This window comes from Rana temporaria, chromosome 3, assembly GCF_905171775.1.
Source record: "Rana temporaria chromosome 3, aRanTem1.1, whole genome shotgun sequence".
NCBI lineage: Eukaryota > Metazoa > Chordata > Amphibia > Anura > Ranidae > Rana > Rana temporaria.
Genome location: NC_053491.1, coordinates 372,939,918 through 372,954,997, shown reverse-complemented (window position 1 = coordinate 372,954,997; position 15,080 = coordinate 372,939,918). Strand labels below are relative to the sequence as shown.

Genomic DNA, 15,080 nt, shown 5'->3' with positions numbered 1-15,080 from the left:
GTTGTCTTATTTTTTAATTAAAAAAAGTGAATTTTTTCCAAAAAAAGTGCGCTTGTAAGACCACTGCGCAAATACGGTGTGACAAAAAGTATTGCAATGACCACTATTTTATTATCTAGGGCAGGGATATGCAATTAGCGGACCTCCAGCTGTTGCAAAACTACAAGTTCCATCATGCCTCTGCCTCTGGGTGTCATGCTTGTGGCTGTCAGAGTCTTGCTATGCCTCATGGGACTTGTAGTTCAGCAACAGCTGGAGGTCCGATAATTGCATATCCCTGCTCTAGGGTGTTAGAAAAAAATTTATATAATGTTTGGGGGTTTTAAGTAATTTTCTAGCAGAAAAAACTGTTTTAGTCTTGCAAACACCAAATCTGAAAAATACCTAAGGTCTGGAAGTTAAGCTAGGAAAACCATCCTTTCCAAATGCAAGCTATCTGATCCTCCCACTTTTACAGCAATGGAGGTCTATGGTAATATATGGTTACCATTTTACAAACGTACGTATTTGGAACACAACTGCCTCACAAAATGTGTAAACATATAGGGGGAGGGGCATGGGTTGTGGCAAGAGACCAGCAGAGTAAGATATTGATATTATGGCTGGAAATATTTGAGGTCCCCTGAGTTTTGAGCTGGTCTTTGTTTATACCTGACTATCCACTCAATACATGCTTTTCGTTCTTGCCTCCTCTTCATAGTTCTTTGTCGCCCCCCACCCCTTTGTTTCTTCTCACACCCCCCCCCCCCTTTTTTTTTTGCTTCTCTAACCCTCTTTTGCCCCTTCCCTCCTTTTTTCTCCTGATTACTTTCATGCATATATGAGGGTTAATAGGCAATGCTTACTTGAGTGTCTATATTGTGTTTCCTTGTTTTGGATTCTACTACTACTGTTATTTAACCACTTCATTACTGGGCACTTAAACCCCCTTCGTGCCCAGACCAATTTTCAGCTTTCAGCGCTAACGCATTTTGAATGACAATTGCACAGTAATGCAACACTGTACCCAAATTATATTTTTATCATTTTTTTCCCCACAAATAGAGCTTTCTTTTGGTGGTATTTGATCACCTCTGCGATTTTTATTTTTTGCGCTATAAACATTAAAAAAATGAAAATTTTGAAAAAAAACACAATATTTTTTACTTTTTGTTATAATAATATCCCATTTTTTTTTTTAAAAAATTAAAATTTCCCTCGGTTTAGGCCGATACGTATTCTTCTATATATTTTTGTTAAAAAAAATCGCAATAAGCATATATTGATTGGTTTGCGCAAAAGTTATAGCGCCTACAAAATAGGGGATAGATTTATGATTTTTTTTTTTTTACTAGTAATGGCGGCGATCTGCGATTTTTATTGGGACTGCGATATTGCGGCGGACGTATCGGACACTTTTGACACAATTTTGGGACCATTCACATTTATACAGCGATCAGTGCTATAAAAATGCACTAATTACTGTATAAATGTGACTGGCAGTGAAGGGGTTAACACTAGGGGGTGAGGAAGGGGTTAAATGTATTCCCTGGGTGTGTTCTAACTGTGTGGGGGGAGGGGACTGACTGGGGGAGGTGACCGATGCTGTGTCCCTATGTAAAGGGACACAGATCGGTCTCCTCTCTCCCTGACAGCACGTGGAGCTCTGTGTTTACACACAGAGCTCCACGTCCTGCTGTGTCACCGACGATCGCGGGTGTCTGGCGAACATCGCGCCCGCCAGGCACACGCATCGGCTCCTGAGCGATGCGCCGGGCACGTTGTTTCCCCGCTGCGCGCCCCCAGCGGCGCGCACGGGGAACAACAACAACAGGACGTCCAGGGACGTCCACCCGGCACTTGAGAGCCGCGCTGTGGACGTCTTTCGTCCATAGCGCGGATCCCAAGTGGTTAATGAATGCTGATTATAGCCGACCATAGATGGATCGACTCTCGGCTGGTCCCTGCTGAACAAGCTTATGCCTCGTACACACGCTTGGGATTTCCAACGGGAAAAAAGAGGGCTGGTTCTCTTTTTTTTTCCGGCAGATTTTGGCATTTTTTCCGTCGGAAAAACTGCGAGGGAGGATACACACAGCTGGGATTCGCGGCCAAAAGCTCTCCTCGCAGTTTTTCCATCGGAAAACACTGTATTTTCCATATTACATCCTGTAAAATAATGCTAGTCAAGAAGATCTAATTGTTCCGTTATAATTCCCTTCTCTGTTTTATACACAGGTTTCTCCTCGTTCTTATATGTTTAATATTCAGTGTCCTCTCCACCATAGAACATTACTCTGAATTTGCCACAGGAACTTTATTCTGGATGGTGAGTAGCAGAATCCCTTTGAAACAAACTAGGTTTCCAGCAGTGCAGAGTATTTCAAGAGAGGAACATTAGAGCAAAGAGCAGAGTCCTCAAGCAATGCAGAGTATTTCAGGAGAGGAGAGTTAGAAAGAGGAAGGTGAAAAGTCATCAAGCAATGCAAAGTATTTCAGGAGAGGAGAGTTACAGCAAGGAACAGAGTCTTCCAGCAGTGCAGGCAGTGGCGACTGGTGGGTTCTCCTTTTGGGGTGGGCGGCAAACATGCACCAACCCCCGGCCACCGGGCAGCGCGGCACTAACTACAGCAGCACCCGCGGACCACCCACTGCTCTGACCACTTACTTACCTGCTGTGTGGCGGGGATTTCCTTCTCTCCTGCATTGGCGGGGCTGTCCTCCCCCTCTCCTGCAGTGGCGGGGCTGTCCTCCTCCTCTCCTCAAATGAAGGCAGCGGCGGCTCCGGTGTCCGCTCCTCAGGCTTCCTCCCCTGTGTGTCTCCTCTTCCTCCAAAGCGCTAGGCATCCAATGGGGTCGCCTGGCGCTTTGGCCAATTCGGGAAACAGGTCTCACAGACCTGCCTCCTGATTGGCATGGAGGAACTGTACTGTGACCATAGCAAAAATGTATTTGCTATCGCCACACAACAGGGTGGGATTGGGATGCAGCGCTCTGTGCCCTGAGCCCACCCTATTTTGAAGCCTATTAGAGCCACTGGCTATAATTACGTACTTCAAAATACACACCCCCTGCCTATCCCCGCCATAGTAATTCATGTGTCCGGCATCCTGAAAGAGGCCGGGCGCATGGATAGGGAGGGCGGTGGAGGTGTTGGGGGGGGGGGGGGGGTTGGCGGCCACTGAGTTCAGAGTATTTCATCAGCGGAGAGTTAGAAGAAGGAACAGAGTCCTCCAGCAGTGCAGAGTATTTCATGAGAGGAGAGTTAGAAGAAGGAACAGAGTCCTTCAGCAGTACTGAGTATTTGAGGAGAGGAAAGTTAAAGTAGAACTATAGGCAAAACTTTTTTTTTTCATTTTAGATAGAGTAAGGGAGGGTTATAACCCCTGTCAGGTCTTTTATTGCCATCTGTGTCCCATTGGGGAGATTTCTCTTCACTTCCTGTCCCATAGCCTAACAGGAAATCCCTACAAATTAAGTTAATTCCTTGGGGACCCCGGGTCACCAGAACTAGTGTCCCCATTGAAAGATTTCCCTCCTTTTACTTTTCTGAAGACAACTCATAATTTGGGATTTTCTTTTACTTTTACTTTCAATGATATTGGTAAACAGGACAAACGGGGACATAGACAGCAATAAAAACTGACTGTTTTAATACTTCTCAACTCTATCCAAAACAAAAACAAAAATAGCTTTTAGTTATACTTTTAATAGAGAAAGGAGCAGAGATCTCAATTAGTGCAGAGTATTTCAGGAGAGAAGAGTTAATAAGAGGAAGGAGCAGAGTCTTTCAGCAGTGCATAGTATTTCAGGAGAGGAGAGTTAGATAGAGAAAGGAGCAGAGTCATATAGCAGTGCAGAGTATTTTAGGAGTGGTAAGTTAGATAGAGGAAGGAGCAGAGTCTTTCAGCAGAGCATAGTATTTCGGCAGAGGAGAGTTAGATAGAGAAAGGAGCAGAGTCATATAGCAGTGCAGAGTATTTCAGGAGAGGAGAGTTAGATAGAGGAGGGAAGGAGCAGTGTCCTATAGCAGTGCAGAGTATTTCAGGAGAGGAGAGTTAGATAGAGGAAGGAGCAGATTCCTCCTGTAGTAATTCTGGTGACAAGTGTCAGTTATGTGTTGCTGAATTAGCCTGGTCTGTCAATAATCATTCTTTTCTCCCTCACCTTTATCCTATTCTCTTCTCCCCCTCTAGGAGATTGTACTGGTCGTGTTTTTTGGTGCCGAATATCTTGTACGTCTGTGGTCAGCCGGCTGCCGCAGCAAATATGTGGGTTTCATGGGGCGAATACGTTTTGCTAGAAAACCCATCTCGATAATCGGTGAGAGCATCTTTTTCTGTGTCCGGGGTTTCATTATACCGGTAGGACAGTGGTTCTCAACCTGGGGTCGGGACCCCCTCGGGGGTCAAATGATGATTTGCCAGGGGTCCCCGAATCCTGGGCTGTTCTTGAAGCATGCACCGCTCTCCCTGCCTTTTTGTGGCTGCCCAGCTGGGCTGTTCCTGGAGCCCGTGGCCTCCCACTCAGCTTCTTCGCAGCCGCCCATTCAGTTCACGGCATGGGTGGGGGAGAGGCTAGAGGTCAGCTAACTGGTGAGGAATGTGAAGTGGGAGGGGCTGGAGGAGACCCAATCTCCTGATTCCGGCATAGGTGCCACTGCTATGAGACGCCACAAAGCCGGAGGCACAGTGAGTAACACAACCTGTGATTATAGTTGCCATTAAAAGTCCTCACAACAGTGTACAAGTGGAAGGGACTCAGGGAGCATTAAATGTCTGTGGTTTAGGGGTGCAACTTACTTGTCTTGTCCCGGGTGCTGACAACCCTCGATATGAAAATAATTTTACTGTTAGGGGTCCCCACAACTTGGGAAATTTTATCAAGGGGTCACGGCACTAGAAAGGTTGAGAACCACTGTGGTAGGACTTGCTGTTGGGTTATCCATCAGACAAAAGAAACCAATGAGGTTAAGTGAATCAAATTGCATGTTTAAATCTGAATTCTGAGAGGTTTCTATAGGCAGAACTGTTGGATATCCATCACAGAGTGCAAAGAAAGGTCTAAAGGATTGCTGCTAAGCATTTATTGTCACCGAACATTGCAAAATACAAATTATGTGCAAAAATAAAATGTGCTGTTAGTGGCTCCCGTGTCCAAGTGGCATTAGGGATAAGCTAAATTTATAGATTTATTGCCCTAAAATTTTCAACAAAATTAGGAGATTTGGGCAAAATTTGGTAATTTTGGTGAAATGCATTGGAGTTCAAGGGGAAGGTGAAATGAAGGTGGTTTTGGTGTGTTTTGTAAAGCCCAATTAATGTTCGATCTAAATCAACTACCGTATTTGCCGGCGTATAAGACGACTGGGCGTATAAGACGACCCCCTAATTTTCCAGCCAAAATGTTGGTTTTGGGATATACTCGCCGTATAAGACTACCCCCATTCCTACTAGTCATGCCTCGCCTCACTGTGCCACCATTACATGCCAGACTGTGCCCCATTACATGCCAGACTGTGCCCCATTACATGCCAGACTGTGCCACATTACATGCCAGACTATGCCCCATTACATGCCAGACTATGCCCCATTACATGCCAGACTGTGCCCCATTACATGCCAGAATGTGCCCCATTGCATGCCAGACTGTGCCCCATTACATGCCAGACTATGCCCCATTACATGCCAGACTGTGCCCCATTACATGCTAGACTGTGCCCCATTACATGCCAGACTCGCTGTGCCCTTACCTTATCCTAAGACATGCAGAGTCGCGGCCGTACTGTACGTTTTTTCAAAAGCCGCGCCTCCTACGTCTTCTGTTCCGTGATAGGCGGAACAGTCAGCTTCCCAGGAAGCACTGTGTTCAGTGTTCGCCTATCACGGAGGCCCTCTCTTTTTTCTTTAGAAAGCAGCCACAGCTTGAAGGGAAAATCCTGTCCCTTGCCAGCATGCTGCAGAGATGGACCCGTGCTCTCTGTGTGGAAGCAGTAGCTTCTCTGAAGAGATCAAACACAGCCAGATATTCAACTCTGCAATCAATAAAGCTAATTGCTCCTGACTGGAGTTCTAGCTCTGACTTAAGCTGGCCATACACCATACATTTTTCTTATTCAATTTTCTTTAGATTTACCTTTACCATACAAATTTAAAGAGTTTAGGTTTGACCTCCTAGTGGGGTGCTTTTAACCCCCGCTAGCGGCCTAGAAAGGCCGCAATGTGCTGGTGAAGCGGTATAGCTGCGCTGTCCCATTGAGTTCAATGTGGAGGAGTGGTAAACACACCGCTCCTTCACCGCTCCAAAGATGCGGCTAGCAGGACTTTTTTTACCATCCTGCTAGCACAACGCTCCAGTGTGAAAGCCCTCGGACTTTCACACTGGAGACAATGGAGCAGCTGTTTGAGGGCTGATTGCAGGCGCTATTTTTAACACTATAGCGCCTGCAATACGCCCTCAGTGTTAACGGGGTCTAAAGGAAAGTTGTACAAGAGAACTGTATAATGTATGGCCAACCTTAGCAAGGGAAGCCCCCTCATAACAGACATGGCAACAGACCCGGGAATTCAGCCCAATGATAATGGGAACCCCTAATAATGGGCACAACAGTTGTACAGAGCCAGGAACTCAACGCACGGGTGTTGTGACTGGTATTCAACAGTTCTGTCATAATGGGTACAGCAGGTGTGCAGATCTGGGAACTCAGTGCTGGGATGGGAGAAGCAAGTGTACAAACCTAGGACTTCAGGCCGGGGATGGTGGCAACCTCTTGTAATAAGTACAGTGGGTGTGTAAACTTGGGAAATCAGCACAGAGGTGGGGAGAACCCTTCTCAAAGGGCACTGCACATGTGCAGACCTGGGAACTCAGTACAGGGATGGTGGGAACTCCTCATGATGGCACACCAGTTGTGCTGATTTGGTAACTCAGCACAGGGATGGTGGGAACCCGTCGTAATGCTCACAGCAGGTGTAAAGCAATGGAATCTCAGTGTAGGGACTGTGGAAACCTCCATAATTGACAAAGCAAGTATGCAGAACCAGGGATTGGTGGGAGCCCCTCATAATGGGCACGACAGCTGTATGACATCCATGACATACGCAAGGAGCTGTCGTCATCCATCAATTACTGAAATATAAGTTTGAGTGGACCATCCTTGTAATTGGTTGTATTTGATGATTTCAATAGCTGCTCATCTTACAGCGGTGTACAGCCTCTCAATTAGAGCGGAGGTCTTCTTTAACCTGTCAAGGAAATCTATAGGCAATGATGGCAGACAGAGTATAGAAGACAATAGAGTGCCATAAGATATACGTATAGGGTCTCCGTTCCGGTGATAGACACGAGCGGATACGGCTCTCACAACATGCCCTGATGAGAGACATTTATACCATGTGAGATTAACTTTCAAAGAGAATGCCACTTGCTGATTGTAAGCAATGCCTAGTTTTACAGTGGAGAAATATGAAATTGAGCTTGCAAAAATTATTTTTACAGCATTTAGTTTGAATATCAAAACATTAAAGGGCTGTGTTAATCAGTGATGGGTGAATACACTCTCTGGTTAAATCGCTCTTACAGGAGGTGTTGTCAGCCATTAAAATACTAAAAAATGGCGTCAGAAAGCTGGTATTTAAATATGGAACTTACTTCGAAGCTGAACATAAGATTGAATAAGTAGCAGGATGTGTCCTGATATCATCCCCCACTAGGAGTGGGAGGGGCAAAATACTGAGCCAATTAGGGCTCCATTGCTTTGCCAAGTGCTGTCAGTCTAATGCCGCATACACACCATCACTTTATGTGATGAAAAAAAATGACGTTTTTAAAAACGCCACTTTAAATGACCGTGTGTGGGGGAAAACGTTGTTTTATGTCTTCTGAAAAACGACAAAAAAAAATTGAAGCATGCTTCAATTTTATGTGTCGTTTTTCAAAACGTTGTTTTTTACTTCACAGAAATTGACCGTGTGTAGCAAAAAACGTCCTTTAAAACAACGTTTTTACACCCGCGCATGCCCAGAAGCTAGTTATGAAGCGAGCTTCAATGGAAAAAAGTGGTGAATGTAACCTCGCTTTGCTAGAACATTGTGAAAAAACGATGGTGTGTAGGCAACTTCGTCTTTGAAAATTTAAGTTTCAAAAATGTCGTTTTTTACTTCACAGAAAATGTCGTTTTTTTTCATCACATAAAGTGATGGTGTGTATGCGGCATTACCCTCTGAGTGTGCTTACAGGAGGGAATGTTAGTATGCAGCCTCCCTCTGATTGCCCAGGCAGGGGGAAGGTTGCAAACTAAACCGTATTGCTTAATCGCTGTAGAGAAAAGCATGGTCACCGAAGTTCTGCAATGTCTGGCAGGGGTGCCTTGATTGCAAACCTGGCTGAGCAGAATTTTTAAATCTTTTGACATGTAAAATAGTTCAAATATACAAACGTCTTTCAGTAGCTTGCCTGGATTTCAGTTTTATTTATCAAGGCTACAGGGCGTGTTATAACTCAAGGCCATATCTAAGGCCCCGTACACACGACCGGATCGATCCGCTGAAACTGGTCCGATGGACCAGTTCCAGCGGACAGATCCGGTCGTGTGTAGGCCCGAGCGGACAATTGTCCGATCGGACAGTTTCCAGCAGACAAAAATTGCTTAGCATGCTAACCAATCTGTCCGCTGGAAACCTGTCCGTCGGACGTGTTCGGTCGTCTGTACAGACTTACCGGACACGTCCGACCGACCGCCATCCCTCGCATGCGTCGTACTGATTCGACGCATGCGTGGAAGCTTTGAACTTCCAGGGCCGCCCACGTCGCCGCGTCATCGTCGCAGCGACGGCGCGGCCACCCCCCGCGTATTGTTTACGCACGGATTTCTGTCTGATGGTGTGTACAACCATCAGACAGAAATCCGGCAGCGGTCGCAGCGGATCTATCCACTGAAAACGGCAGACCGTTTTCAGCGGATCGATCCGGTCGTGTGTACGGGGCCTAAGAATGCATCTTTAGTAGGTATTTGCCACCGTACGTCTTGGGAGTTTTTCTTCATCAGGTGCCCTGCTGCAAAACAAAGCACCACTTTGTAAATTAGGTTACTTTAATGCAATCTCTGCCCGAATATTGTCCCCTAGTGGTCAGAATAGCACAAAATATACAAGTACAAATACAAATATTTACCCTGTTTCCTCTCATCCTCAGATCTCATCGTGGTCATAGCCTCTATCATCGTTCTCAGTGTCGGCTCCAATGGGCAGGTCTTCGCCACGTCTGCAATTAGGTTGGTGAGTTTATTGGGGTCCTGAAATTATGGCGTTCTGAAGTTCAGATTTGCCATCAAGCGAGCGGACCTGCCATTAAAATTCACACTTCGCAATATTAAATAAATAATTATTTTGAGTACAAAAAAAAATTCACAGGCCATGGATAAAATGATAATGAATTTTCTAATCATCTATGCTGGATCTTGCTGGAGGAGGCTAGCAGCCGGGTCCTACATAAAAAAACATGAAGTGGTCTGTAAGGTACTTGTGTTTATTTACGCACATATAGATGCATAAACATCCATACAGCATTTAGGTGCATAGATCTCTAAGTCAGTTCCATTTATTTGAGGCAGGTATGTGTGTACGCATGTACTCGAGTATAAGCCGACCCGAATATAAGCCGAGGCACCTAATTTTTTTGTAAATTATTTTTTATTATTTAATTTCAAACAGTACAGGTTACATCATGCCACGCAACCGGCCAATAGGGTGCCAACATATACAACAAGGGAGAAAAGGAGATGAAAAAAAAAAAACGTAATAGTTATAACAAAAAAGTCATCACATAAACCTGTGATACATCCCCCCCCAATGCTTGCCCAGACAGGTACGTAAACTTGTATATGAAAAAATGGAAAGAAACTGCGCTAAAATAACAGAAAAAAAGAAGGAGAGAAAAAGACCTGCAACGTAGTCACAGTCTATTCACTCCGAGTGCTGCGATTACCGTGTAAACAATAAATACAAGAAGTAAACATGAGAAAAATATAAATTGCGCTACCTCTACAACCCTTCTTGACAAACACAAACGTATACAAGTAGGTAATATCTAGTGATATATATGAGAAGCTCACTGCTATATCAGAACAGTGGAGTATGATGGCCACTAGGGTGCACTATGCAGCCACCTCAACACCCCTCAATAATAGTGATAATGGTGATTAAAAAGGGGAAAAAAAAAATTACACTTTGATCAGAAACCATAAACTGAAATTAGATTATAGCTCTAAATAAAATTAGTAGACAGTCCAAAATATTGACAATAGAAAAACCATAAATGTTTAGCAGGTGAAATGTCAAACACCCGTGCATCTGTGAAACATTACAGATTAGTTGCAAACGTGTCCAAAGGAAAAAAATGTGATGTGTCCTCCACCAGACTTATAGGGGCAGATTCACGTAGATCTGCGGCGGCGTAACATATCGCATTTACGTTACGCCGCCGCAAGTTTTACGGGCAAGTGCTTGATTCACAAAGCACTTGCCTGTAAAGTTGCGGCGGCGTAACGTAAATCCTCCGGCGCAAGCCCGCCTAATTCAAATGATCCGGGTAGGGGGCGTGGATAATTAAAATTAGGCGCGTTCCCGCGCCGAACGTACTGCGCATGCGCCGTCCCTCAAATTTCCCGACGTGCATTGCGGTAAATGACGTCGCAAGGACGTCATTGGTTTCGACATGAACGTAAATGTCGTCCAGCGCCATTCACGGACGACTTACGCAAACGACGTAAAATTTTCAAATTGCGACGCGGGAACGACGGCCATACTTAACATTGGATACGCCACCTAGGGGGCATGTTTATCTTTACGCCGCGTATCTCTTACGGAAACGGCGTAAATTTACTGCGACGGGGAAGCGTACGTTCGTGAATCGACGTAACAACTCATTTGCATATTCTACGCCGACTGCAATGGAAGCGCCACCTAGCGGCCAGCGTAAATATTGCACCCTAAGATACGACGTGCGGGCCGTCATATCTTAGGCATGTTTAAGTGTATCTCAGTTTGAGAATACACTTAAACATACGACGGGCTTAGATTCGGAGTTACGTCAGCGTATCTACTGATACGCCGGCGTAACTCTTTGTGAATCTGGCCCATAGATTGGCTCCTTACCAGATTTCCACGATCCCTTATGACAGGGGATCAGAAACAGCATGTATTAGGTCCAAATTTCGCAGTTTCAGGCATATACGGTCCTGATGGATCTCATTCACAAAAAATTTCACCGGTATCAATGCCCACCATGTAAGAAACAGTAACAGCTCCACATAGTGTATTAAATGAGTAGGAAATGTATTAAAAAGTTAAAATCGCACTTACTTATGCAGTTAAAAAATCGCCTTGAATCTAATGTGCCGGCCGGTACACAAAACTCTCAGGCACCCGTCCACTGGGGGAACGTTTGGAGCTTCTTTGGTGACGACAGCGCGCTGCTCCGCCCTACGTCCGTTTCGTAAAATATTACTTCTTCCAGGGGCACGGGCAGCGCGCTGCGTCACCTCCATATATATGAACACAAATAAACCAAGCCTCACTCTGGTTCATGGCCACCTCCCCAACCTGCACACATGACAGGAAAAAGGTCTACAATATGGCCCCCCATTATCGCAGACATGCTGCGCAACCAAAGGTGGACAGGGCTCCAGCATAGCACTTGACACCATATCTGGCCCCACTATAGTCACCCGGAGTAGACAAAACATATGTATCTAAAGCCTAGCTGCTCGTCATGGCGCGGATTTAATTAAGGTAAACACTAGAATAGGTTTAGATACATATCTTTTGTCTACTCCTGGTAACTATAGTGGGGCCAGGTATGGTGTCAAGTGCTATGCTGGAGCCCTGTCCACCTTTGGTTGCACAGCATGTCTGCGATAATGGGCGCCATATTGTAGCCCTTTTTCCTGTCATGTGTGCAGGTTGGGGAGGTGGCCATGAACCAGAGCGAGGCTTGGTTTATTTGTGTTCATATATATAGAGGTGACGCAGCGCACTGCCCGTGCCCCTGGAAGAAGTAATATTTTACGAAACAGACGTAGGGCGGAGCGGCGTGCTGTCGTCACCCAAGAAGCTCCAAACGTTACCCCAGTGGACGGGTGCCTGAGAGTTTTGTGTACCGGCCGGCACATTAGATTCAAGGCGATTTTTTAACTGCATGACTGTGTAGCCCTGTTGTGATTTTCAGCCATTTAAGAGGATGTAGATATATATATATATATTGCAGCAGGTGGAGCCAGAGAGCACATATTTGGAGGCTGCAGTACAGAACAGACATAGAGATACATTTCTACAGCAAGGGGCTGGATAACTGCATTTTTCCCAGGAGGCTTGGAGACAGGAAGTTCCAGGAGAGAGGGGAGTCAGGAGGAAGTAGTGAGGAGAGGGAGTCTGGAACAGTGACCAGGGAACACAGATCTGCATCACAGAGTGATTTAAGACAGCTTGTGTCAGAGCTGTGTGTTTGCCACTGAGACACAGGCTCTATGCTATAGTTCTTGGAGAGACTGATGTTCGTCTACTGAAACAGAGAGAGACTGTGTTTTGAGCGATCGAACTGAGGCCTGGTCGCAGGGCCGATCCAGCCACCGGAGTAATCCAGCCTGCCCAACTGAGTGAGTACAGCTGACGGAGGTTATTGCCAGATTCCCCAGACGGCCCCTAGACGATCTGAGATGTCCTGCCGGAGGCTTTAAAAGACTGCATCCATTTCACAGACGTCGGTCTGAGGAAAGAGGGACACTCGCTTCCGCAGACAACCATCCTCCTTCCCCAAAGAGACATTGGATGTGGTGAGCGGCCTTTGGCCATTGCAACAAGTGTATTTCCTACATCTGTCATACATCCAGGGCCCCAACGTTGGCTAGCCTAGGACAGTACTACTGGCCAGTAGTTTAGGGTGGGGTCGATACTGCTAAGTATATAGATATATTACTGTTCATCGCATTCAATCTAAACGTATTATCTCATTCTGTTATTAGTTGTATTATATTAGAGTGGGGAGACATTAAGGGCTTTTGCTCTATCCCACAGTCATTAAATCTGTTATAAAACTTCACAAGGTGTGCTGGTGTGCTGTGGATTCATTGTTTGTGGTGTGTCACAGAGGTGAGACAGAAGACCCGATAATTCAGCGGCTCCTTCGGGGGTGAGCGCTACACGTGGGGGCTCGTCCGGGATTTCTTCTGATACCTCTCGCAAAGTGATAACCGCACAAACGAGCCAGCAATGGATCCAAACACCGCAGCAGAGTGGTGCAAAGAACAAAATGGCCAATTAGGGCTGAGTATAGTAATGGACATTCCTGCTGACAAATGGACAGAGGAACAGATCCATCAAGCAGTAACTACACTAGCACCCGACCAGAAAGTGTTTGTAATAGACACGAAAATAGATCAAAAAGTCTCCCATACCTATGCCCTACTAGAATGGAAGAAAGGAGTCCCAACCTGCTTCCAGGGTGATAGCATCCAGCTAGCCGGAGAAGTTAAAGCACGGTTATTCCCTCTACTCACCTCAGCAAGTTGTCTGGAGGGACCAAGCCAGGCCATGTCAGACACAGTGGAAGTAACTACCACTTCTGTACCAACCACTAACTACCCCCCAGCTTCCTTCTTCATGGACATAGGAAAACTGGTAGAGAGCGTTAGAAAAATGTCCTCGCCATCTGTGAACTATGGCTACAGGAAGTTGAGAATTTTTTCTGGAGTGCAGCCTGTACCTCCTGGAGAAGAAGAGTATGAAACCTGGATGGAACAGGCTATGCAAGCACTGGAAGAATGGGATGTTCCAGAGGCTCAAAAGAAACAACGCATTACTGAAAGTCTGAAAGGCGTTGCAGCAGAAGCCATCAGAATTCAAATTCAGTCAGGAGTCTTGTACAGCATATGACTATCTTCGCATGCTACAAGATGAGTTTGGGCGCACAGAGAAAGCTACAGATCTAATCTTCCTATTTGAACACATGTTTCAACGGGAAAATGAGCAACTTTCCGAGTATATTCGACGACTAAACAAAATGCTATACCAGATTGTACTAAAGAAAGGAATAGAAGCCAGGGATATGGATCAAGTTAGAATGAAACAGATCCTGAGAGGCGCTCTGAGTTCCGATCCCATCTGGATCCAGTTGAAGACCTTACAAGGGGGTACCTCTTTGCAATACTCTGATCTCATTAAGATGGTAAGGGAGGAAGAGGCTATCCTAGAGGAGAAAAAGAAGGGCTCAGGATTTTCATTTCCTGCTGAGGTTCGAACGCTCAATGTGTCGAATGGGAATTCAGAAGTGGAGCAATTAAAGGCTCAAGTTTCCCAGCTGATGCAAATGCTAACCCTATTGTCTGCAGGTGTCAAGTCGCCCCTTGAAAAAGTCACTTCAGAACCAGTTCCTGAATCTACTACTCAGGTGGTGCCTATCAAGAAACCGTCAAACATCTGCTATAATTGCGGAGGAGTGGGTCATTACCGAAATACCTGTCCGAGCCCATCGAATTCAAGAGGAAGTTATCGACCGGCGGGAAACTACAGAGGGCCCCAGTGAGGGAGCAAACTGGGTGCCCAACTACTGAAGACTGCTCTGATTCCCAGGATACCAATAAGAGGCCCAAGTCTTTACCCAGAGCCTCACCTGCTACGACAAAAAGATCCCCTCCCCTGGCGTCTGGTCCTGTGTCAGAGGGAGGCAAGGCACACCCACAACCTAAACACCCGAAAGGGGGAAGAAAACAACCACCACAAGCGAGGAAGAGGGCTAGAGTGCAGCCGACTGGGTCTATGCCTTCTACTACTCCGAAGAAGTTCCCTGACCAGTTGATAGGCCCTTCACCCATTATCCCAGTTCAAGTAGAAGGGGTTTACACAAAGGCTCTCCTCGATTCAGGTGCTCAAGTAACACTGATTTACCGGGACTTCTACCAGAAGCATTTGAAGCATCTACCCCTGATGGAGTTAGAGGATCTCGAAATCTGGGGTATTGGGACTCAGAAGCTTCCATATGATGGGTGTCAACAAGTGAAGCTGGAGTTCAGTTCGGCAACTGTTGGACAACCAGGGGTCTGTGACGCC

General features: G+C 45.9%; 1 protein-coding gene across 3 annotated transcripts in view; it reads left to right on the top strand.

Moving 5' to 3' along the window:
- The window catches only part of LOC120932804 (potassium voltage-gated channel subfamily KQT member 1-like), a 181,095-nt gene that overhangs the window by 64,590 nt on the left and 101,425 nt on the right, over positions 1–15,080 (top strand). For all 3 annotated transcript variants that reach the window (XM_040345538.1, XM_040345537.1, XM_040345536.1), the window contains exons 3-5: positions 2,218–2,308; positions 4,176–4,302; positions 9,172–9,250. In XM_040345538.1, the coding sequence (XP_040201472.1) occupies positions 2,218–2,308; positions 4,176–4,302; positions 9,172–9,250 (297 nt within the window). The remainder of the gene's footprint in view (positions 1–2,217; positions 2,309–4,175; positions 4,303–9,171; positions 9,251–15,080) is intronic.